The 22,078-nt window shown below is 39.1% G+C and overlaps 1 protein-coding gene across 1 annotated transcript in view; it reads right to left on the bottom strand.

Moving 5' to 3' along the window:
* Positions 1–22,078, bottom strand: part of LRBA (LPS-responsive vesicle trafficking, beach and anchor containing) — a 464,550-nt gene that overhangs the window by 30,855 nt on the left and 411,617 nt on the right. The window contains exons 49-52 of the mRNA XM_014950036.1: positions 14,035–14,227; positions 11,005–11,067; positions 6,446–6,601; positions 1,036–1,203 (exon numbers count right to left, since the gene is read on the bottom strand). Coding sequence (XP_014805522.1) covers positions 1,036–1,203; positions 6,446–6,601; positions 11,005–11,067; positions 14,035–14,227 — 580 coding nt within the window. The remainder of the gene's footprint in view (positions 1–1,035; positions 1,204–6,445; positions 6,602–11,004; positions 11,068–14,034; positions 14,228–22,078) is intronic.

The raw sequence follows: 22,078 nt of genomic DNA, 5'->3' as shown, positions 1-22,078 counted from the left end.
TGGGAAGTGCAAGGTGAGTTTGGGTGGGGAGGGGTTAAAACTGAATTAAGCTGAAGTAGGGTTACTTTGACTTATTAGTTTGGTTATATGGTATGAGCCCTGTGGCTTGCACTGGAACCAATTAAAATGCCTGGTACGTGAGAGCAAGGATTAGGCCCGTAGCACCCTACCAAAGTGTTAAATGAAAAAAAAAAGTTTTAAGCTTGCTTCTTTAATCCATCCCACGTGTCTGTCCTTCTTTTGCCTGTGTCCTGCTCAGGCTGTTACACAGATCATTACAAGGACCTTAGCCTAAGTTAAAAATCACTGTTTGTGTAACTCTGCTGACAGCCAAGGTACTGCCCAAAGAGCATGACATTACAGTCACACAGAATACAGCCTGCACTGGAGCCACGTGCAGTCTTTTTTTTTTTTTTTGCTTTAAACAACTCAAATGCAGGTATTCAACGAAACCATCGTGTCGAGAGAAAAAGATTTACTCAGATTGACCAGGAAATATAACAAACGAGTTCCCTTCTCTCACTCCCGGAGCCTTTGCAATTGAACGAGCGATAAGAAAAAATATATTTGTAATTTTCAGTATCCCATAACATTAAAAATTAGCTCTACATGTGCTGCAAAGCAAGCACTGTTTACCCTCAATTTATTTTTTTTTTTTTTTTGCTTTAAACAACTCAAATGCAGGTATTCAACGAAACCATCGTGTCGAGAGAAAAAGATTTACTCAGATTGATCAGGAAATATAACAAGCAAGTTCCCTTCTCTCACTCCCCGAGCCTTTGCAATTGAATGAGCGATAAGAAAAAATATATCTGTAATTTTCAGTATCCCATAACATCAAAAATTAGCTCTACTTGTGCTGCAAAGCAAGCACTGTTTACCCTCAATTTATTAAACTAGAACTGATCACATCTACAAAGAAAGAAACACTGCACTTTGACACTAACGGTACCTGAAGATTCATCACGGAAAGTGTTCACTCAAGCCATTTTTAGGCAACATCCTTATAAAACAGATTTTTCTGGTTTTGCTTACCTCTTGGGTTATCCCCAATGATATTGGTTTTGCCGTTCCAGTACCAGAGCAGCAACGTTGCATCCCGTGATCCTGAGAGAATGTAACAATTTCCTCCAATGTAGGACTCAGAACGAGCAAGGCAGGTGACAACATCCCAGTGGCCAAATATCACTTGCATCAGTTTACCTGAAACACATAAAATTGACTGCTTCAAAACTGCACTTTTACTCTTTTTAAGGAAAATTAAATACATTATAAGGTATTTTACAAACATCTTCTTTATTAAAAAAAGGTTCCAAAAAGAAATATAGTGGAGAGTACTATTTTCTTCCCCTTGATTTGGTGGAAACTTATTTAAAAGTGCAATAGTTCATACAAAAAAAAAAATATTTACAGTCCATAAATATAATACTTTAGTCAAAGGCCAATCATGCCAGAAGTTTGTTTTTTTTTTTTTTTTCAATTCTACATGTTTATATTCACTCTACAAACAGGAAACATGATGGGATTCTCTTTCAAGGCAAGTTTAAGGTAAGCTTACTGGTGAAAGTAACAGTAAAAATGCAGATCTGCTGATGATGTGGGAAACAGAATCAGAAGAAGCTACAGAACATTTAGGACCCAGAAAAAATGGGTAGTGTGAGAGCATACACGTGCATACAGCATATACAGCTTTTGAGCATCTCTTTAAACAGAAAAAAGGAGATTTAAATGAAAAATTACTCTTGTACTCAGGTTTTTCCATCACCATTTAAACACTTGCCACTTATTTCAACCAGCACCCTTCCCTTTTAAGAATTCCTCTAATGTTCAAAAAGCCTCAAAAGACAGACCTTGAAAAACCTCTCTTACTCTTGTACTCAGGTTTTTCCATCACCATTTAAACACTTGCCACTTATTTCAACCAGCACCCTTCCCTTTTAAGAATTCCTCTAACGTTTGAAAAGCCTCAAAAGACCTCGAAAAACCTCTCTTAGCCATGAGAGGTATGTGGGAGAGGAGACACATGTAAGGTCACCCAGAGAAGTCCTCTGCCAGACTGCCCTGCCAGAGGGTGGCTCCTAACCAGCAAACATCTCACGTGTCCTGCCGGCTTCTGGATCTGCCACCAGCATATGTGATCCCGTCAAACGAGAACCTAAGGACTAAAATCCATCTCAATGGATCAGAGAATCTTCATGGTTGGAAGGGACCTTTGAGATCACCAAGTCCAACAATACACACGCAAATAAAACAACCAAACCAACCAAAAAAAAACCCACCCCAACAATCTCGGGCACTAGAGCATGCCCTGAAGAGCCACGTCTACACCTTTCTTCAATCCCTCCAGGGATGGTGACTCCACCACCTCCCTGGGCAGGCCCTTCCAGGGCCTGACCACCCTCTCAGCAAAGTCATTCTTCCCAAGATCTCATCTAAACCTCCCCTGCCCCAATTTCAGACCATTTCCTCTGCTCCTCTCATGATTCCCTTGGGAGAAGAGGCCAACCCCCACCTCTCTCCACCCTCCTGTCAGGGAGCTGGAGAGGGCAAGGAGGTCTCCCCTCAGCCTCCTCTTCTCCAAACTCAACATGCCCACTTCCCTCAGCCTCTCCTCATAGGACTTGTTCTCCAGACCCCTCCCCAGCTTGGTGGCTCTCCTCTGGACACTCTCCAGCCCCCATATAATATGGCTAGTAAGACACATTTCATGGCCCTCTTTCTCTGCACTACAAGGCATTGTGTTCATATCCACTGAATAACCCTAACGGTAACAAAAGACTTAAGGGAGTGGTTCTGAGGAAAAAACAAAAATAATGTTAAGAGCCTGATTTATAACAGAAAATCAAACAGGTAACTGCAATTAAGTGGAGAAAATCAGAAAAATTAAAACAAGAGAGAGGTAGGACTATCTACAGAAAAGGGGAATTCCTGACTTCACTACATGAAGAAAAAACAGAGTAACATGATGCAATTTAAAGGAAGCCTGTACATCAGATTTAAAATAAAACACTGACAAACTTAGGCAGGTATAAACCTCCAAGAGAAACTGTGAAATGTCCACTGAATAACCCTAACGGTAACAAAAGACTTAAGGGAGTGGTTCTGAGGAAAAAACAAAAATAATGTTAAGACTACAAGGCATTGTGTTCATATCCACTGAATAACCCTAACGGTAACAAAAGAGAGTGGTTCTGTGGAAAAAACAAAAATAATGTTAACTGCCTGATTTATAACAGAAAATCAAACAGGTAACTGCAATTAAGTGGAGAAAACCAGAAAAATAAAAACAAGAGAGAGGTAGGACTATCTACAGAAAAGGGGAATTCCTGACTTTACTACATGAAGAAAAAACAGAGTAACATGATGCAATTTAAAGGAAGCCTGTACATCAGATTTAAAATAAAACACCGACAAACTTATTAGGCAGGTATAAACCTCCAAGAGAAATTGTGAAATTGTGAAATCAAGTACTAGAAGGGGCAAAACCCTGGAAGGTACACTTAGTGTGCAGATCTATCTTGTAGGAGACGGGAGAGTAACTCAGGGACAAACTCTTCTACTCATCTCTGTGAGCCTGCAATAGAGTCCCACGTCAGTCCCCTCTGCACCCCAGGGTCACCCAGCTGCCTCAGATGGTGACCAGTCAACAGATTTAGTCAGGAAAAGTGACTGAACTTCACAGCCAGGAGCAGTGGAAGCCTGTACATCAGATTTAAAATAAAACACCGACAAACTTATTAGGCAGGTATAAACCTCCAAGAGAAATTGTGAAATTGTGAAATCAAGTACTAGAAGGGGCAAAACCCTGGAAGGTACACTTAGTGTGCAGATCTATCTTGTAGGAGATGGGAGAGTAACTCAGGGACAAACTCTTTTACTCATCTCTGTGAGCCTGCAATAGAGTCCCACGTCAGTCCCCTCTGCACCCCAGGGTCACCCAGCTGCCTCAGATGGTGACCAGTCAACAGATTTAGTCAGGAAAAGTGACTGAACTTCACAGCCAGGAGCAGTGGAACACTCACAGACCACGTAACCTCAGTTTGGCAACACACACAAACATCTAACCAAGCGGGTGCTTTTCCCTCAAAATTCAAATTGTCGATTACGTGATTTAGATTTGAGAAGAATTTAATTATGCGATATAGTTTTCAGTTGTAGAGCTGTAGGTATTCAAAGACCTGAGGTGATTTATACTTCTAGAACGGAAGTTTACGCTATAAACATTGTTAAGTTATAAAGATCTCTCTTTCAACTACAGTCTGTAAGTTCTGTCTAGAAAACAAACATTTTTCAAGGCTATTTGTTTGACAGTTGCTCATGTAGTTGCACTGCCTTGTTAGTTTTACTTTGTTACTGCTCAGCTAAGGTTCAATCAATTCCATCAAAACAAGAAATAAGCTTTTGCTCTTTTATATTGGTAAAAAAAAATAAATCATTACTCTTATAAGAGTTCCTCAACTTGTTTGTTTCCTTTACTCTGAGTTGTCCTCTCTATACAGTAACATCAAACTTCACCATACGCACTCAGATATCCCATTTTGACAGAACAAATTTTCTAGTTAATGTTTTATTTGACAGCTGCGCTACGAATAATTAAAAGAAAAATAAGATTCAAGTCTCTGCACTACTGAATCTAAAATGCTGTCTAGAAATCATTCCCGCTGCTGGAGGAAGGTTTTATTGTGCTTCTGCTATACTTGCTGTGCTGAGAACCCTGGATTTATGTTAAAAGTATTTCCTGTTAAAAAAAACAAACCAAACCAAAACCAAACAAACGCAAAATCTAATAGGAAAAAGGTCCCCTTTTTGTGTAAGTGCTAAAATATAACTGAATTCAACATTTGTGATCACTTGCCATTATGCATTAGTGATGACATCATCTTCTCCCCTTGCTGTTCTGTCAAGTTCAGAGTATTTCATGACTATAGTCTCATTTTAATTCAAAGCAAAAGAAACTACATCTGAATTCACTTGCTTGAAGCTACAGCTAGACTTGCTCTATTGACAAACAGGAAACACACAAAAGACACAAATCTGCAACTTTTTTGAGACCGGAATTTTGGTTTATGCCATAATTAGCTACGGTAGTAACGAGATGCCTGGTGCATCTGACTTACCCACAGAAGACATAATGAGATATTTGTAGTTCAGACCAACACAGGACAAACCTACCATAGCATACAAGTTCCTTCTATAGGTGTAAAGCAAAATACATCCTTTGACATAAAAGAATTAGTTCTCTATTCATAGAAATCAAGAATAGATACTGAGTATTTATTACTGCTAGCTAACTTTTCTGAATATCTCCTTTAAATTCACAGTTCTATGTAAATTTATTGTCATCGAAGAGAAAATGAAACTAAGAAGGGTCTAACAAGATGCCTGTATAATGAATTGTAGGTGGTCAATATGAAGTAAATGGAACTTCTCCTTTATACTTAAGGCTTTAAAATTGCTAAAATGACAGATATGCTAAAATATGCCACGAGATCTAGTCTTAACAGATTTTCATTAAAGACCATCCTGGTTTGTTAAACACTTTGGTTTGCCATGTGTAAAAAACACTATTAACTAATATATTTAAGAAATGATGACAAACATGTAGGATATTCCCTAGGGATTAATAACCTACTGGAAAGCTTGATGGCACACACACATTAACCACACTGGGTCATTAATCCCAAAGAAGTACTTTGCAGCGAGGTCGCTATTCCCATTATAAGATAATGAAAGGGAAAAAATCATACCTATTTTTTTCTGGGGCTCCATGGCTTTTAAATTCCTGTAGCTCTTACACTGAAAGATTCTTTTCTATTTAGCATGACACATGCATGACTTCAATGGTTTGGATACCTGCCAGCCGACAGACTAATTTAAACTCCTGCCCATTATATCGATCAGTTTATGTTATATGAAAGAATTCAGTGGCTCCAAATCAATTTTTCTATTATAGCATAGTTTTCAAAGGCTTTCATAAGTATTCTTTCACCAGATTTCAAGACTTCACTTCCCTTCTTATTCTGTGGTACTTGCCTGGATTTACTCAAAAAAAAATAAAATTTCTTTGGTGCAGAAAAACAACCAGAGTTAAATTCAAGTAAGCACTCTAAGAACTTTACATTCTTGGGGTACGCAAAGCTTCACAAAAACTCATTTACTTGTAGAAACTCCAGTGTGAGAGTAGGCATGCCTGCCCATATAGATTTGAAGTGTGATGCTATGGCTAAACAAGAGCTCCTTCTCTTACATTTGGCACCATTCCACAAAAATGATGGCATACAATACACAGCAGGTAAGAAAAGATTTGACAAATATTACGAGTAGGAGAATAAATACATACTCTGCTTTCTCCCCTTGCCCCCATTCTTTCTTTATCTGAAACAATAGGTTGATGATGAACAGAAAAAATCTTGTAGGTTATTCCCATATATTAAAAATAGATTACCTGAGTCAGTAGAATAAACTCGGAAACTCTTGTCCCAGAAGCCACAGACCAAGATGTAACGATTATCAGAGGTGATGACAAAACACTGGGAATGTACCTGAATGCTTTGGTCTAATAGGTCAGTGATTTGCCTCCTGTGCATACCTGTATTGCTGGCTGAACAAAAAGACACACAAATCAAAAAATTTTAGCACCCACATGCACAGAACAAAAGCACATTTTAGAAACTGACATTGACACCGAAACTATCCCTCGCTGCTGTTACTTGTTTTTTGTGGCAGGGACATTTTCTTTCTACTTTTACTATAAAATTCTCATCACACTTCTGGGAACAATGCTAATTCCTTGTAGTATATATTCTAAAATAGAAAAAAAAAAATCCCTTCTTTAAGTCAAATGCAACTGACAAATATAAATGAAAGATTGCAAAAAGGAACAATACATAAAAATGTAATAAACTTCCTTCTCCCCTTCTTCTAGTATAGGAAATCAAAAATAAAGAAACAAATGGGGGGAATGTAATTATAAAACAGCACGTATACATATATGCTATATAGTGACTCAAATGCAGCAGACAACAGAATTATGATTTCAAAATTGTACACAGGTTGTATTTCATTGCAAGCACATTAATTTAAAAAAAAAAAAAAAAAATAACTGCAGTAAACATCAGTACCATTTCACACTTTTTTGAGTATTGCACAAAAATTAACCAGCTTATCTCCACAATCTCTTGTAGAGTTGAGAGAAAATATTTACCCTACTTTGATCACCTGCTGTTTTATTTCCCCAGACAATCTGGCATGGTGTACCCACAGAATGGACAGGAATCAATTAACGAACGCATTTTTCATACTGGATTTTGTCCCTCTTAATTGATGTCTGTGCATATATATACATATATATGGATCCCTATAGATATATATCATGGAAATCCTACACTTTAGGAAGAAATTTAATGTGCTTTGTTCCTGAGGGAACCTGACTCCCACCCCAGTTCTCCTGTGCCTGGGTTTGTGCTTGGGGCACCATTACTCCATTCCAGGTGGTCCCCCAGACCTGTCCCTATTCTGCTCTTGTGCTTTTCTCCACTCTCTGTCCTCTAACGTCTTTCCATTCCCATGGGATAGCTAATCCCTATTAGGGATTACTCCCTGGGCTTATTCCATTTACTTTCTATCAAATCCTTAATCCATCTACACTTTCACTATGTTAAAAATGTTGATACAAAAAAAAAAAAAAAAAAGAATAACTGCAGTAAACATCAGTACCATTTCACACTTTTTTGAGTATTACACAAAAATTAACCAGCTTATCTCCACAATCTCTTGTAGAGTTGAGAGAAAATATTTACCCTACTTTGATCACCTGCTGTTTTATTTCCCCAGACAATCTGGCATGGTGTACCCACAGAATGGACAGGAATCAATTAACGAACGCATTTTTCATACTGGATTTTGTCCCTCTTAATTGATGTCTGTGCATATATATACATATATATGGATCCCTATAGATATATATCATGGAAATCCTACGCTTTAGGAAGAAATTTAATGTGCTTTGTTCCTGAGGGAACCTGACTCCCACCCCAGTTCTCCTGTGCCTGGGTTTGTGCTTGGGGCACCATTACTCCATTCCAGGTGGTCCCCCAGACCTGTCCCTATTCTGCTCTTGTGCTTTTCTCCACTCTCTGTCCTCTAATGTCTTTCCATTCCCATGGGATAGCTAATCCCTATTAGGGATTACTCCCTGGGCTTATTCCATTTACTTTCTATCAAATCCTTAATCCATCTACACTTTCACTATGTTAAAAATGTTGATACTGTCCTGTCCATACGGGTAGCAAATAATTTAGGTATTGCCACGTGTTCTGCTGGTAACACCTAACGGGGCCTTGAGTGCTGTTGGGACAATTTAAAGAATAACACCACAATATAATATATTAGGGCCACAAGGATGATCAGGGGGATGGAGCACCTCTGCTACGAGGACAGGCTGAGGGAGCTGGGGTTGTTCAGCCTGGAGAAGAGGAGGCTCCGGGGAGACCTAATAGCAGCCTTCCAGTCCCTGAAGGGAGCCTACAGGAAGGCTGGGGAGAGCCTGTTTAGAAAGGCCTGCAGTGACAGGACGAGGGGCAATGGCTTCAAGCTGGAGGGGAACAGATTTAGACTGGAGATGAGGAGAGGGTTCTTCACTGTGAGGGTGGTGGAGCACTGGAACAGGTTGCCCAGGGAGGTGGTTGAGGCCCCTTCCCTGGAGATATTCAAGGAGAGGCTCGATGAGGCCCTGGGCAACCTGGTCTAGTTGGGGGTGTCCCTGCTGACTGCGGGGAGGTGGGACTAGATGGCCTTTGGAGGTCCCTTCCGGCCTGGGCAACTCTATGATTCTATGATTCTATAAACGGCCAGCGAGGCACTCTGTGTGACAAAATAATGGCAAAGAAACCCTCCAAGAACCCTGCACACATTCAATGTGGATAAGACCTTCAAAAAACATCTCAAAAAGAGGTCTAGGATCTATGTCGTATCAGACATCGCTGGTTCACATCTTCCTGTGCAACTGGAAAATGAGGGCAGCAGGAATCCCTCCTTACAACTAAGACAGCAACAAGATTCCTGCTATAACCATAAAAGTGTAATTTTGTGGTCCTCTTAGGTGCCATTTCTAGGTAAATGCATCTGGCCACAATTAAAAACCTTTAATATTATCTACATAATTACTTGCTTGTACCCGATGATGCTACTTAACAGTGACAAAGAAACCCTAAAACCTTTTAAACTATGTCCAATGTAACCACGAGGCTGATTTGAGATCCGTTGTACAAAGAGGACATTAAACCATTTTTCAGAACTGTGAACATTCATTTTAAAGGTGTTTATCCAAACAAAAGTCAAAGTATTTTTTTAAATTAAAGGCAAGCCTGAAAATAGAATTAGGATTTTTAAATTATGAAAAATGAAAACGAATAGAAAAATTTTATTTCCTCCCTAACGTTCTTCACAATATCATCAGACAGGACCAATGTGATTTGGGTTTTTTTTTTGCTGTGATGTTTATTTGTATTTTTAAGATCTACCTGATAGCAGGTTTTAAAGCAGAATATCCATTTCCTGCCCCGACATTTTCTGGATAAAGTCGGTTTCAGGAAGGAAAGGAGAGTTACAGCACACGTCTCCTCCTCATTATAAGTTATGAGTATTGCATTATTCAGGTGGGAATTGATTTGAAAAACTTTGGGAAAAGATTTTCATTTTATCAGCTCTATAAAATGGTTTAATATGGCACACTGATCCTGATTTAATTATCATGGAGCGTACCCAGTGAAATGGCTACACAGGAACAGTGTGTATCTACAGACCGATACAGGGCAGTTCCTACTGTGATATGTATATTAGCTTTGAAATTAATTTTCACTGGCTGACAGACCTGTCATTCTAAACCTATCCAGGCAAGTTCATTTTTGCTCTGGTTTTTCCATGCTTCTATAATTGACCACTTCACTTCTTTTTCACTTAAGCTGCCATCCTGAAATGGACAGTTTAAAAAACAGAGCTAAATTTGAAGTCTAATCGAATTGAGGCAGAGGGAGGAAATCCTGTCTCCTTTGGTCCTGTGAATCGTCCTACAACTAGTTTGTATTTTGGGGTTAGGTTGTTTGAGTTTTCATTTTTTTGATCACATTTAAGGTTCCTCTGGCCATGCCACAGGCTCCTGACTCACACTCCAAGCATGCACTCCCCAAAGTTAGATCCGTAATGAAAGAATTCACCAAACTCCAATCATTCTAATAGAAAAATCAGCTCTATATAAACTAACAAACCTCTATAATAAAAAGTCATGGATTGAATCTATTACACCGAGTCATTAAATAAGAGAGAGACATTTCTCCACCCCTTTTTAATAAAAGAAAAACATACACAAATTTAACCAGTGATGCCGATCAAAAGATGCGATACCCTGGAAAAATGAATACTAATATCTCAATACTAAAATGGAACGGGCAATATATTTCAACTTTGAAACCGCTTTGCAATTACACATTAATCCCCTCAGCCTGAACAGCAGGTCTATGAAGAAAGGATTGATCTCCTTTAATGATGAAACCCTGGCACCACGGTTTTATTTTTCACAACACGGTGCAGTTAAGAACCCCACTGTTATTATGAAAATTTCCTCAGCAAAGGAGCTCCATCACATTACCAGTGCACCAATTCATCATAACGTGCCTCGCTCCTGCTCATCAACAAGTCTGAGTGATGAAAAGATCCAATATTATCCTGACAGTACTTCATGCACATTCTCAATCACACATTATTACAGCATCCATATTAATTTTCACTGACACGCGTCCTAGGCCTGTTCAAATTAGGCAAACCAACGAGGGGGAGTTGATGAAATACCAGCATAGCCACAGCTCATTGCATTCCAATTTGCATGCAAATGGTTTATCAGGAAAATTCCATTCCCAGCAACCAGCAAGTGAAAAACAACCGTAATCTACACTTCAGGGCCACCATACAGAGCTTAATGAATCGCAAAGAGAGAAGGAAGTGACAGACCTACGAGAGGATCGATTTCCACTGGCAGCTGGTAAGGCTGGTCTTGTACAGCACCTTGATGAGCTGGAATTCAGAAAAGAAGATTTTAAAACTCTGTGTTTTTTTAATAATGTGAAGCCACATACGTTTCATAAATCAAAGCTGCGTCCTTTTTATTTTTTAACTATTCGCGATTCTTTTGCATCAATTGAATTAAAAATAAAAAATATCCAGGTGCTTTCACGGCCTGCTTATTAAGCATTTATTTTAGATTAGTGCTATTCTGAATGTATGCCATCAGCAGCAGCTCCGGTCTTGAGCCATAAGCTCTAGCAGATGCTTTACTGGCAACATCTCCTGTCGCAACAAAACAAAATTAAGTGGTAAAGAGCACCGAAAACAAAATGTGACAACCATCTGCTGACTGTAGCAAATACTATTTTCCTCTTTACTTTTTAAAGCATTGCTTTGAACGAGTGAAGCACAAGTGACATTTTTTTGGAAAAAGCCAGTTTATGATGCAGACAGGGAAATCTCAGAGTCACCCACTATTTAAGGATTCATCCATCAACAAAAACGATTTGTTTGCAAGTTTGCATAGAAGTTAATATATAATTCTGCAGACCTACATTTCATCTGGGCACCTGGCATACCAGTGAAATGTTTACCTCCTGAATTTTCCTTCCGTGTTTAAAAAAAAAAGCCTTTTTTCTTCCACAGCCTCACTAAAAACAAAACAAGAAAACTTCCCCTCCAAAGAGCCCAGTCTTGGAAGCACAACAAAAAAAGAATGGCTGAATACTCACACCTATGGCTTTTCTATCTACTGTCCATAGCTTTATAAAAAATTAGTACCAATAGAAGGGTTTCATAAGTAACTGGGAAGTCAAAGTTCTGCTGCAATGAAACACCAACACAGAACAAAACATGACATCCAATGAAATCCACGTGACAAGGTGGAGGCACCCTGTTAGATACCAGTGCCATCAGATGTCAGCAAAGCCACCAAACTCAGGAATAAGATTTTTAACTACACATCAGTGACAACTGGTCACTTGGCAACTTAACTCTTTTATCATGATGCCTCATTAGTAAAGACAATGCTAAGCCCACAGCAGGGGATATGGAGCCATAATGATACCTGCCCTCTAATCCCAGCAGATTCCATTTGGGTATAAAATTTGATGGCAACAATAGTAAAGTCTAGTCTCAGGAGTCCATACCAGCTATCTTAAGAGTTGTACTCCATTGACAGCTGCAGCTGATCAGTGTGCTCTCAAAAGGTGGGGGTTTGTTGGGTTTTGTTCTTGTTTGGATGGTTTTTGTTTGTCTTGAACCAGAGGTTTCCTTGAGCTCTTTGTAAAGGCAAGACAAGTGTATAAGGCCTCTAAATGAAAAAATAGTGACTCAAAAGCACAGCTTACCCTTCTCTCTTTCAGAGGTGAGGGAAAAACCAAAATCTGAAGGTTTTGTCCAACTCAAAACAAGATGATTGCTACACTCAACAACTGTTTGCTTGTTCACAAATCATCAACCAGCAGACTTAAGGAGGAAATCAAAATCAACTCCTACCACTTAGGAACCTGTTCTTTCCCATGACTGTTGTATGCCCACAAAGGCTATTTTTTAAAAGCCTTGGATATTATACGCCCAAGGTCACACATCCAAGGTATGAGAGGATATTGCCATCCTCCTTTCAAACAAATGTCAAGGGCCCTGTAAATAGTTCTTGCTCACAACTTTTTATCTAGACAAGCCTCCCTTCCCTCCTTCCTTCCCACCTTTCTTTTTAAGCATTTCTTGGGTAGGTGAAATAATACATAGATGTTTCTATTTGTACAATGTTGAGAGGTAATTTGTTAGAATTAGGAAAAAGTGTGGGAGTCATCTGGCTTTTTTCAAAATGTAATCGAGGACCACAGGTCCAGATTTCTTAGTAGGAATTTCAGTGATGTGAGTATTACTCTGGTGCAAATATCTTTTGGAAAATTAATTTGGTTGCTGTGCAAATGGATATGTTGTTTTCATTACATATTGACAAATACATAAGCACCTAATATAACTTTGGGACATTTAAGTTACAGAAGATACAGACTTCCCATATATTTCATCTTCTAATTGTCATTGAGTAGCTTTAACATCAGAATATGCTGTTCCTAATCAATTAGGAAAAGGTAGAAGAAAACATTGGGGTCTGGAGCACAAGTCTTACGAGGAGAGGCTGAGGGAGCTGGGGGTGTTCAGTCTGGGGAAGAGGAGACTGAGGGGAGACCTTATTGCTCTGTACAAGTACCTGAAAGGAGGGTGTAGAGAGGTGGGGGTCGGTCTCTTCTCCCAAGTTACAGATGTCAGGACAAGGGGCAATGGCTTCAAATTACGCCAGGGGAAGTTCAGGTTGGATATTAGGAAACATTTCTTTACTGAAAGGGTTCCCAGGCACTGGAACAGCCTGCCCAGGGAGGTGGTGGAGGCACCATCCCTGGAGGGATTTAAGAAACGTGTAGACATGTTTCTTCAGGGCAGGCTCTAGTGCCCAAGATTATTGGTTTGTCGTGGGCTGCTGAGTGGGTGGGTGATGGTTTTTTGGTTTGTTTTTTTTTGTGGTTGGACTCGATGATCTCTGAGGTCCCTTCCAACCACCACAATTCTGTGATTCTGTGATTCTGTGATTCTGTGGGCTTCAAAACTTGTCTCTCATAAGGTATGAATCTCCATCTGACTAATAAACAAATTCAAGAGGAAGAGTGTGACTTTATCACAATCAAATAGTGATATACTGTTTTTGTCTTCTTGCATAGTGCTTGATGGCCTGGAAGGCAATATCTTGTTGTTAGAAACCCTTTGTGTGCTACATGCCTTACTACACAATAGTTCAGACTGCTTTTTTAAGGAGGAACTAAGTCCACAGGAGAAGAACACGTAGTGTCAATGAACTGGATTTGCTCTTCACACTATGAATTTAAAACACTTCTGCAGCAAATTTTGAAACAGACAACAGAAGTACTGCTTGATGGCAATGGTCTCTTTGGCTATTTCCTTTAATTGACTTACCAGGAAGATTATGCCACTTGTTTACAGCAAATAGCCTGTTTGCAGTCACTGTGATGACAGCAGGAGTGGCCAGGCCAGGCTGGGTGTTGGCTGCTACGTGAGTGACAGGGGAGTTGGAGGGGAACTTGAGAACCATGATAACATCCTGTTGAGCTTGGTCTGTGAACATCAACGGACTCTGCAGGAGGAGATACTGTTGAGTGCACACAACAAGAACCCAAATACAGGGGAGAAGAAAACACGGGAAGGAAAGAAGAAGACAGGACAAGAGAAGGAAGAGTGGATTAAAACACACAAGATCCAAGAGCAGCTGCAGTGAAAAGCAAATGCAGAAATAGTGGACAGGCTCGTGGAAACAACCATTTGAGGCAGAAAAACCTTCATGTACACTATTAATTAGAGCACCTTGTTGGACACAGGGTATCTGTATACAAACTTTGCTGCAGATCCCAGCAGACTAAACAAAAAGTTTCCAATCACCTATCTGTGCCAAAAGAATACTCCTTCTCAACTACAGAGATAGTATGTCAAGGAAAGCAATGCCAAACTAAGAAGGAACCAAAAAAAAAGAAAAAAAAAGCGAGTAAAGGAAATTCCTGCTCCCAGAGATTGTCTCAAGTTGCATTAAATTGGCAGACTGCAATTCTTTACAAGCCAGATGAGAACATGAAAGCACATTAAAATAAACAGATACACACATAGGCTAGATATATGTTCTGTATATATTTCTGGTGTACAAAAATAAGATTTATGAATGCAAAGTAGAAGACTTCACTGCAAATGTGTTTCAAAGGACAAACATAATTAAATGCAGTTGTAAAGAATATAAAGTGGACGTGATTACAGACACTACCCTGCGTTGTTTCTAGAAATAATAAAGGGAGGGAATTAATCCAGATTCTCATTTTCAACATAATATTTTTAAGTTTTAGTTTATTAATTTAGTAAGTTGAAAAGTTTAATAACTTTTTTACTAAGCTCTCTAACAATACTGCAAATGTAAAAAAAAATAATATTGAAGACCTTAGATCTGAATATCAAACATAAGGGGGAAAAGCAAAGCTTAAGGGGACTGTGATTGTGTGGTGTACCTAAAAAAGATAACTCCATTGAGATGCAGAAATTTTACTTTCCTGTGAGGGTGGTGAGACACTGGCCCAGGTTGCCCAGAGAAGCTGTGGCTGCCCCATCCCTGGAGGGGTTCAAGGCCAGGCTGGATGGGGCTTGGAGCAACCTGGTCTGGTGGGAGGTGTCCCTGCCCAGGGCAGGGGGGTTGGAACTCGATGACCTTTAAGGTCCCTTCCAACCCAAACCATTCCATGATTCTATAAATACAACCATCCTAGTCACCATATTGGCCTAGAATTTGTAATTTTCTAATAACTGAATTAGAACAGTAATGAAGTCTTCTTGGCTATTTTCCACCTGCAATATTTCATTACATGTATGTGTATGTAAGTGCATACATTTAATCTATATTTATACAGAACTAATAAAAAAATTAAATACATTTGCATTTTTATTATCACTCCTTTTTAAAAAGTTATTAAGAGTACTTAGAAAAACATATTGCTCTATGAATTCCTATTTACTGTCTTTGCATAAAGGTGTAAATAAAAGCAACTAATAAGCTACCCAGACACCCTTCTGAGCAAGTGGCTAAAAGCCAATCAATATTATGAGTTAATCCTCCCTGGATGCTCATTCAATTAAAGGTGTCAGTAATGCCTCATCTGATGTGGCCTCAATTAAATCCAGCTATCTGATGGTTGAAAACACAAGGGGATACAGCAACAGCAGCAAAACCAGACAAATAGGCAGGCTTCGTGTGACTGCTAATTACTACACCTGGTGTATATTATGGCTCGTGCGCTTAACACAGCACGTGGTAGCTTTCCATTCGGCTGTATTCATGCATACATGCACAAGCACACACAAAACCAGGAAACTCAGTGAATAACACCACTAGAAATAATTCAAAATGGTGACAGAAAAAACATCCTTCCTCTATTTCAGCTCCAGGAATATGACTTTTAAAACCAATTAATATAGCGCTGTTATAAATTCATGCATTAATAACCGCAAAATTTGCCAAAGCCAGTAGAGAACTAAGGGGTTTTTTTCTGTATGTACCTCAGCCCAAAAAGACCCTAGGAGTTAGTTTTTTTTTTATATTTCAGTGTAAAATGTCCTTCTTAACAATAAGGGAATGTAACCTTCTGAAAAACGTGTGAATTAGCAGACCATTTGGCAGAGTATCACTTAACATACTTAGTTCTGGATCCATGACAACACAAATGATATTTTAGACCCAAGGACTGCACACAACATGATATGGAAAGTAATCAGTAATAAAATAATAGTTTGTATAATAAAATTATATTAGACACAGTAGAGGTAAAAGGGAAAGCATGTTAATGCTCGCTGCCTGGATTTTATCACCCTAGCTTTACTGCAAAACACATTTAGTCACATTCTTTGCTATGTAAGTTTCAGCTCATGAATTCCTAGTAATCCTGGTTTTAGGGGAAAACCTATGCCTAGGGGAAAAGACAAGGAAGTTCCACCTCCTAAATCCACGCTTCTTGGGGAATCTGCCAAAGATTAACTAAATTGTCTCCACGATGACTGGCTCTCACCTGTACAGGTATGGTATTAACAAAATCAACTGATGAAGTGTTCTTAAGATTACACTGACAAAAAAGCTCTGTACTAGAAATCAATACAATCCTTTCAGCAATAAATAAAATGATAGTTAAGCGCTGCGTGCGCTCCCAAATCCTGCAGAACCGTAACTCATCTGCTGTTTTTAGTAATGCCATCCCAAATGCAAAGCAAAGTGGCTGGTTCTGTGTGTTTGAGGCAGCCAAGGAGGTGAAGAAGACAGCAGGTCACAAAGAGTTAAGAGGGTACTCACCACCTGCATGGCAGAACTTCTTGGAGGATGTGGTTCTATGAGCAGTTGGGAAGGGGTCTGTCCAAAACTTCGTATTTGAGCTTCAACAGCCTGGAAAAGGCACAGGCAGGTTTGCATGTTAAGAGGTGCTAATTACAGGCAATAGAACCGTAACTGTCACCTGAAAATGTCATTCCACACTTCTGGCTTGTTTCATGTTGAAAATCAACCCCGTGTGTTCACTGTGGGGCTAAGTGCTTGGCACTGGTACTAAGAATGAGGTAATCATTTTAGTACTGTGGATGCTATTTCCATGAGAAACTCTGCAAAATCTCATCCTGCTCAATGATATTAAACAGAAACCAGCTATTATAATCAGAAACCCTCTTTATTGGCTCCATTTTTCCTTTCTAACACTGGCTTATCCTGTTTGTACCATATCTCAGAAACAAAAGTTAATGTTTAAAAAGTTTCTATAGGTATTAGGAGTGTTCTACTTTCTATTTAAACTCCGTAAAACATTGCTTAGTTTTACAGCAGTAACCATAATGAAAGCGACACTGAGCTTTTTTCTTATTTTCACTTTTATTCAAAAAGAGCAACGACTTTAAGACGTATTAAACTACTGAGAGCAAGACTGATATTGAACGCAGCTGAAGGAGAATGTGAAGATATAATGCAACTTTCTAAAAGTTTCTCTCTATCTTCAGCAATGTGCTTTATAGCTTTCCTCATAGGGCATACATGAAAATACGATCTTACGCTTAGCAACTTCTTAAAAATAATTATTCTGAAATGTGTGAACTTAACACCTCTTGCCTAGGTACATCCAATTTATTTTGAAGCCCACTGGCTTCAAAATAAAATCAAGCAGCCAAAATTCAACAAGTTGCTTCTTGTCAGCCGGGCCCCCGCACTGTCTAATGCTACAGAAAATCTTAAATCGTTCAGCTTAGATTAAATCTCTTTCACCATGTTTTTCTCTCAGATTGTTCTATTTTGTGGGTCAACATACCTTGAGGCTCCTTACACTTATAAATCCTGTTCTGTCACCCATAAAAATTTTTGAGACAACGCAATAACACTTCTGCTGACCTTATTCTTACAAACAACCCTTTTTAGATAATAATAATAAAGGCTATTACCAGGACACACAATGTTGTCCTGTTACAGAAATAACAAAACCAAAAGTAGAATGCACCTGAGGCCTTAAGATCATCATCCTCTGATAGGAAACATGCCATCCAAAGCACTTGACCTTATTACATTTGGCAAGGCTTTTGAAACATTTGAATTCACCAGAACAGGAGTTGCAACTACTCTATGGACAGATTCTAACACTCTTGCCCGCTCTGGGAAGCACCTTAATCTTTAAAGAACTGGTGAATAAGTAACTTTATCAAAAAGCTGGCTGAAATCCGACATAGAACCACTGTGATGCAATGAGTACTTTTTGAGGAAAGACAGTATCAGACCTGTGAAACACTAAAGCTTGGTAAGACCAGCAGAGTCTCCTTCCTAGCGATGAGACACACCACATTAAAATTCAAATCTGGGGTTTTGTGACTGGAGATATCAAGGGAATCACAAGGGCATAGAATTTGAGGTCCCTGAAGACAGGAGGCATTAACAAAGCTCTACCCTCTCCACAAAAAGCTGTTACTTTCAAAACAACCAGATTAAAAAGATTTGCCTACATTTACTTGCACATTGAGAGGAATATTTTTACTAGCAATTGGGAATTCTGCATTGCATTGAGGGTAGAACCAGGAGAACACCAAAGCAGCAGAATGCAGGCAGTCCTGGATGTCAGTTATTCTCTGCTTGTTAAAATCTTTAGGGCAACTCTATATTCTATATGATCTATTATTTATTTCCTATAAAATAAATATCCAATATATTATTCAAAATTAGTAAATTTTCTTGAAGCACAACCCCCATGCATTTCTTTTAGAGCTGAAAATAGAATAAATAAAATGAGGAAATAATAAGCTTCAAATTTGTTAACTTCCATGTATATTGACTTACGATCAACATAAAAACTTCCACTCCCAAATAGCCCACATTCAGCATTTAAAGGGAGTCAGAATTTTTTCTTAGCCATGAAATCTGGTATGTCCTTTAATTCCCAATGCTACCTCTGCAAATTATACTCTCTTACATAGTGCCAGTACTAAGAAAATTAAACACAAGATAACACATACTGATGCAGAGCGCTTCAAATACTTCAAATAAACTCATGATAACAACAGCCCAAAAATCAGATGTTATAATTGTTTCAATCAATGAAAGATCAGCAGTCAGAGAGTTATCTTCCACAGTCCAGATCTCAGAGGAACTCACAAGCTTTCAGGAACATAAAAACTGTAAGAGACACGGATATGATTCCACTGCTTCTCACATACATGATGCTCATCATCATCACACTCCTAGACCACACAACAGCAGCAGCAGAGCAGTTATTTGTCTCCCACCCACCCTCAGTGCAGAAGAGAATCCCTCTGGTATATTAAAAACAAGCATAAAACATCCTATTCAACCCACAAGCAGATAGTCACTGCCTCTTTTCACATAGTGTCCTGTCAGAACTGGTGAACCTCTGGCCGATGGGACAATGATTTTGCCAAAGCCTGCCTTAGAGGACCACAAATTCTCCATTTTCAGTCTTTAACAGACAGTTTCTACATCCATGTTTACAACGTAGCTTGAGTTTGGGATTTACAGTTCCAGCACAAGCAAGTCTTTTAGACTCATCAGGTTCCATCTGGTCCTTTAAAAACAATACCAGAGCCTACATTTCCAGGGTTACAACAGCCCCCTGACACAAATCTTTCCCTTGTAGCCAACAGAACTGGGAAAAATCTACATTCAGATCATGTCCTGCCACAGCTAATAAGGTTGCATAAAACATCAGAACTGTACACAGAGTAAAGGCAGAGATACTGGTGTCTGTATGTCCTTTTTACTGATGTCTTCAGAGATCCAAGAGAAATTTGAAAAACTGTTGTGCAAAGGCAACAACACTTGGACAGCTACATCTAGATATAGTGGTTAGACTCCAGCATAAAACTCTTTTGCATTCCTTTTAATTATCAAGAAAAAAAAGTAAAGATTTCTTTAATTAGCTTCAACATTTCTTAATTAGGACCAAGAGAGCATACTAGCAACCCCAAATGATTCCTTCCTTTTCCCAGACCGTATTCAAAGTCAATCTGGATATCAACTCCATGTTCTGATGATGTCTCAGTCAGAAGGATGCAAGATGACCTCCCTCTCTCAGCAGAAACAGGTGATGGTGGAGCTAGAATCAATCCCCATTCTCTCAATTTACATAACAATAGAGAGAGAAATACAAGGCATTTTAGCCACCAGATGTCACTCAGACTTTTGTTCAACCTGTCAAAGAAAATCAGCGAGGAGCAGGGAATCTTCTCCTCAGGGAGATAATTAATATCTCCTTTGAAGAAAACAATCTACCACTTACCTGAGAATATACAGTAAAATGGCCATCAATCAAAAAGTCATCAACTCACTTCCTAACAAATTATAGCCCAGCTTCTATCTTAATTTTCTTGAAAACTGGATTATTAGCATTAGTTGGTATTACTAAGAGACAGCCAGTTTCTTCTAGTGGCAGAGGAAGGGCATGTGTTCTCTGAACCCCTCTGGAGCACAAAACCATTTAGATTATGGTAGACAGAACTATTTAGGAAATCTGCACAACTAGTTTCACATCTCTTAAAGGCAGTATATAACTGGAAAGGAATAACCTTTGTTTGAAAGGCATCTTTAGTTCCACAAACTCTTATCTCCGAAAGCATGCTGCATACCACAAAGTAAAAGATAATATCATTCAACATTTTGCTTCACTGCTTCTCAAATATCTCAGCAAAATAGCCTTCTTCCTGTTAATCCTCTACAAAACCAAAACTTTGGTAAGGCCAGAATTGTTCCAGATGCTACAACAAGAAGTAATAAAACGAAACAAGGTAACTAACCCTTTACAGTAATCCACACAGTATGCATCTCAAACCACATGCTTAGATGATAAACACGTGATAAACACGGTATTTTGAATGTTAATTAATTTATAAGGATGAAAGCCATACACGTATTTCACAAGTTAACATTTATCTGCTTACCAAAAATAACCTGTTCTTAAAAAAGCCTCCTGGATCATCTCCTTTTTATCTTGGGGGGCGGGAAGGGGAGAAGGGGGACAGAGAAGGAAATTAAAAGAGGAAGAGTGAAAAACTTGAAAAGTTGGCTTAGGTATAATGTGGCTTTTGGCCACTGCTTAGTACGGATATTTTCAGTCTCTGAACTTACCCTCTAATCTAACTGTGAAGAAAGTTAATTCAACAGTATGCAGTACCCACCAAATACGGCTGTAAATTTTTGGGGAAGGAGGGTGATGGGGAGGTTGAACATATGGATGCAGTTAAGGTAAAAACAGATGTTTGTTACTTTTCTTTGCAGCAACACTCAGAAACTAAGTCAAAATTGCTTTTTTTTCATGTTTATGTCTGAAAGAACTATAAAATTAAATATGAGGGAGGGCGGGTGGAGGGGGAACTGCAGTGAGTGTCACAGAGAAAGAATTAAAACGGTCTCCAGTTTTGAACTCGAATCCTGAAGCGAAGGCCCATAGAGTTAAAAGGCAAGACGCACACCATTTAACTCCAGATTTAAAGACCCTTAAAGAGACTAGCTCCGAGCTGCTTTCATCAGCCCTGCTCAGACACAAAACCCCAAATTGTCTGAAGAGAATAACGGGACAGCATGCCCACGTTAAAAAGCACGTCCCATCTGAATGCACAGGAGGCTACAACCCTACTGCTTGAGACCAAGAGGCTGCTTTCAGTCGACGTGTCTTCACAGATCTACACCCCAGCACTTCCAGCAACTTCCCCAATCTCTAAATTAAATTGCCAAGCCTTTGAAAACCCAGGTGAAAGAACATCATGCATTGTAATACTTTATTCTTTCGGCATACGTGCTAGGGACAGAAAATGTTTTGGGTTCATCCTCCGTCTTCCTACCAAGTATTTACGTCCAGAAAATAACAGCCCCTGCAAAAATAATTACTTTGGCTCTCTGCCGCTCCTACCTCACTTTTCAATATTCAAAAAGGTTTACACACATGTT

The sequence above is a fragment of the Calidris pugnax genome, unplaced genomic scaffold (genome assembly GCF_001431845.1).
Source record: "Calidris pugnax isolate Ruff unplaced genomic scaffold, ASM143184v1 scaffold42, whole genome shotgun sequence".
Classification (NCBI taxonomy): domain Eukaryota; kingdom Metazoa; phylum Chordata; class Aves; order Charadriiformes; family Scolopacidae; genus Calidris; species Calidris pugnax.
Note: the sequence above shows the minus strand (reverse complement) of the source record. Positions and strands in the feature narration are given on the sequence as shown.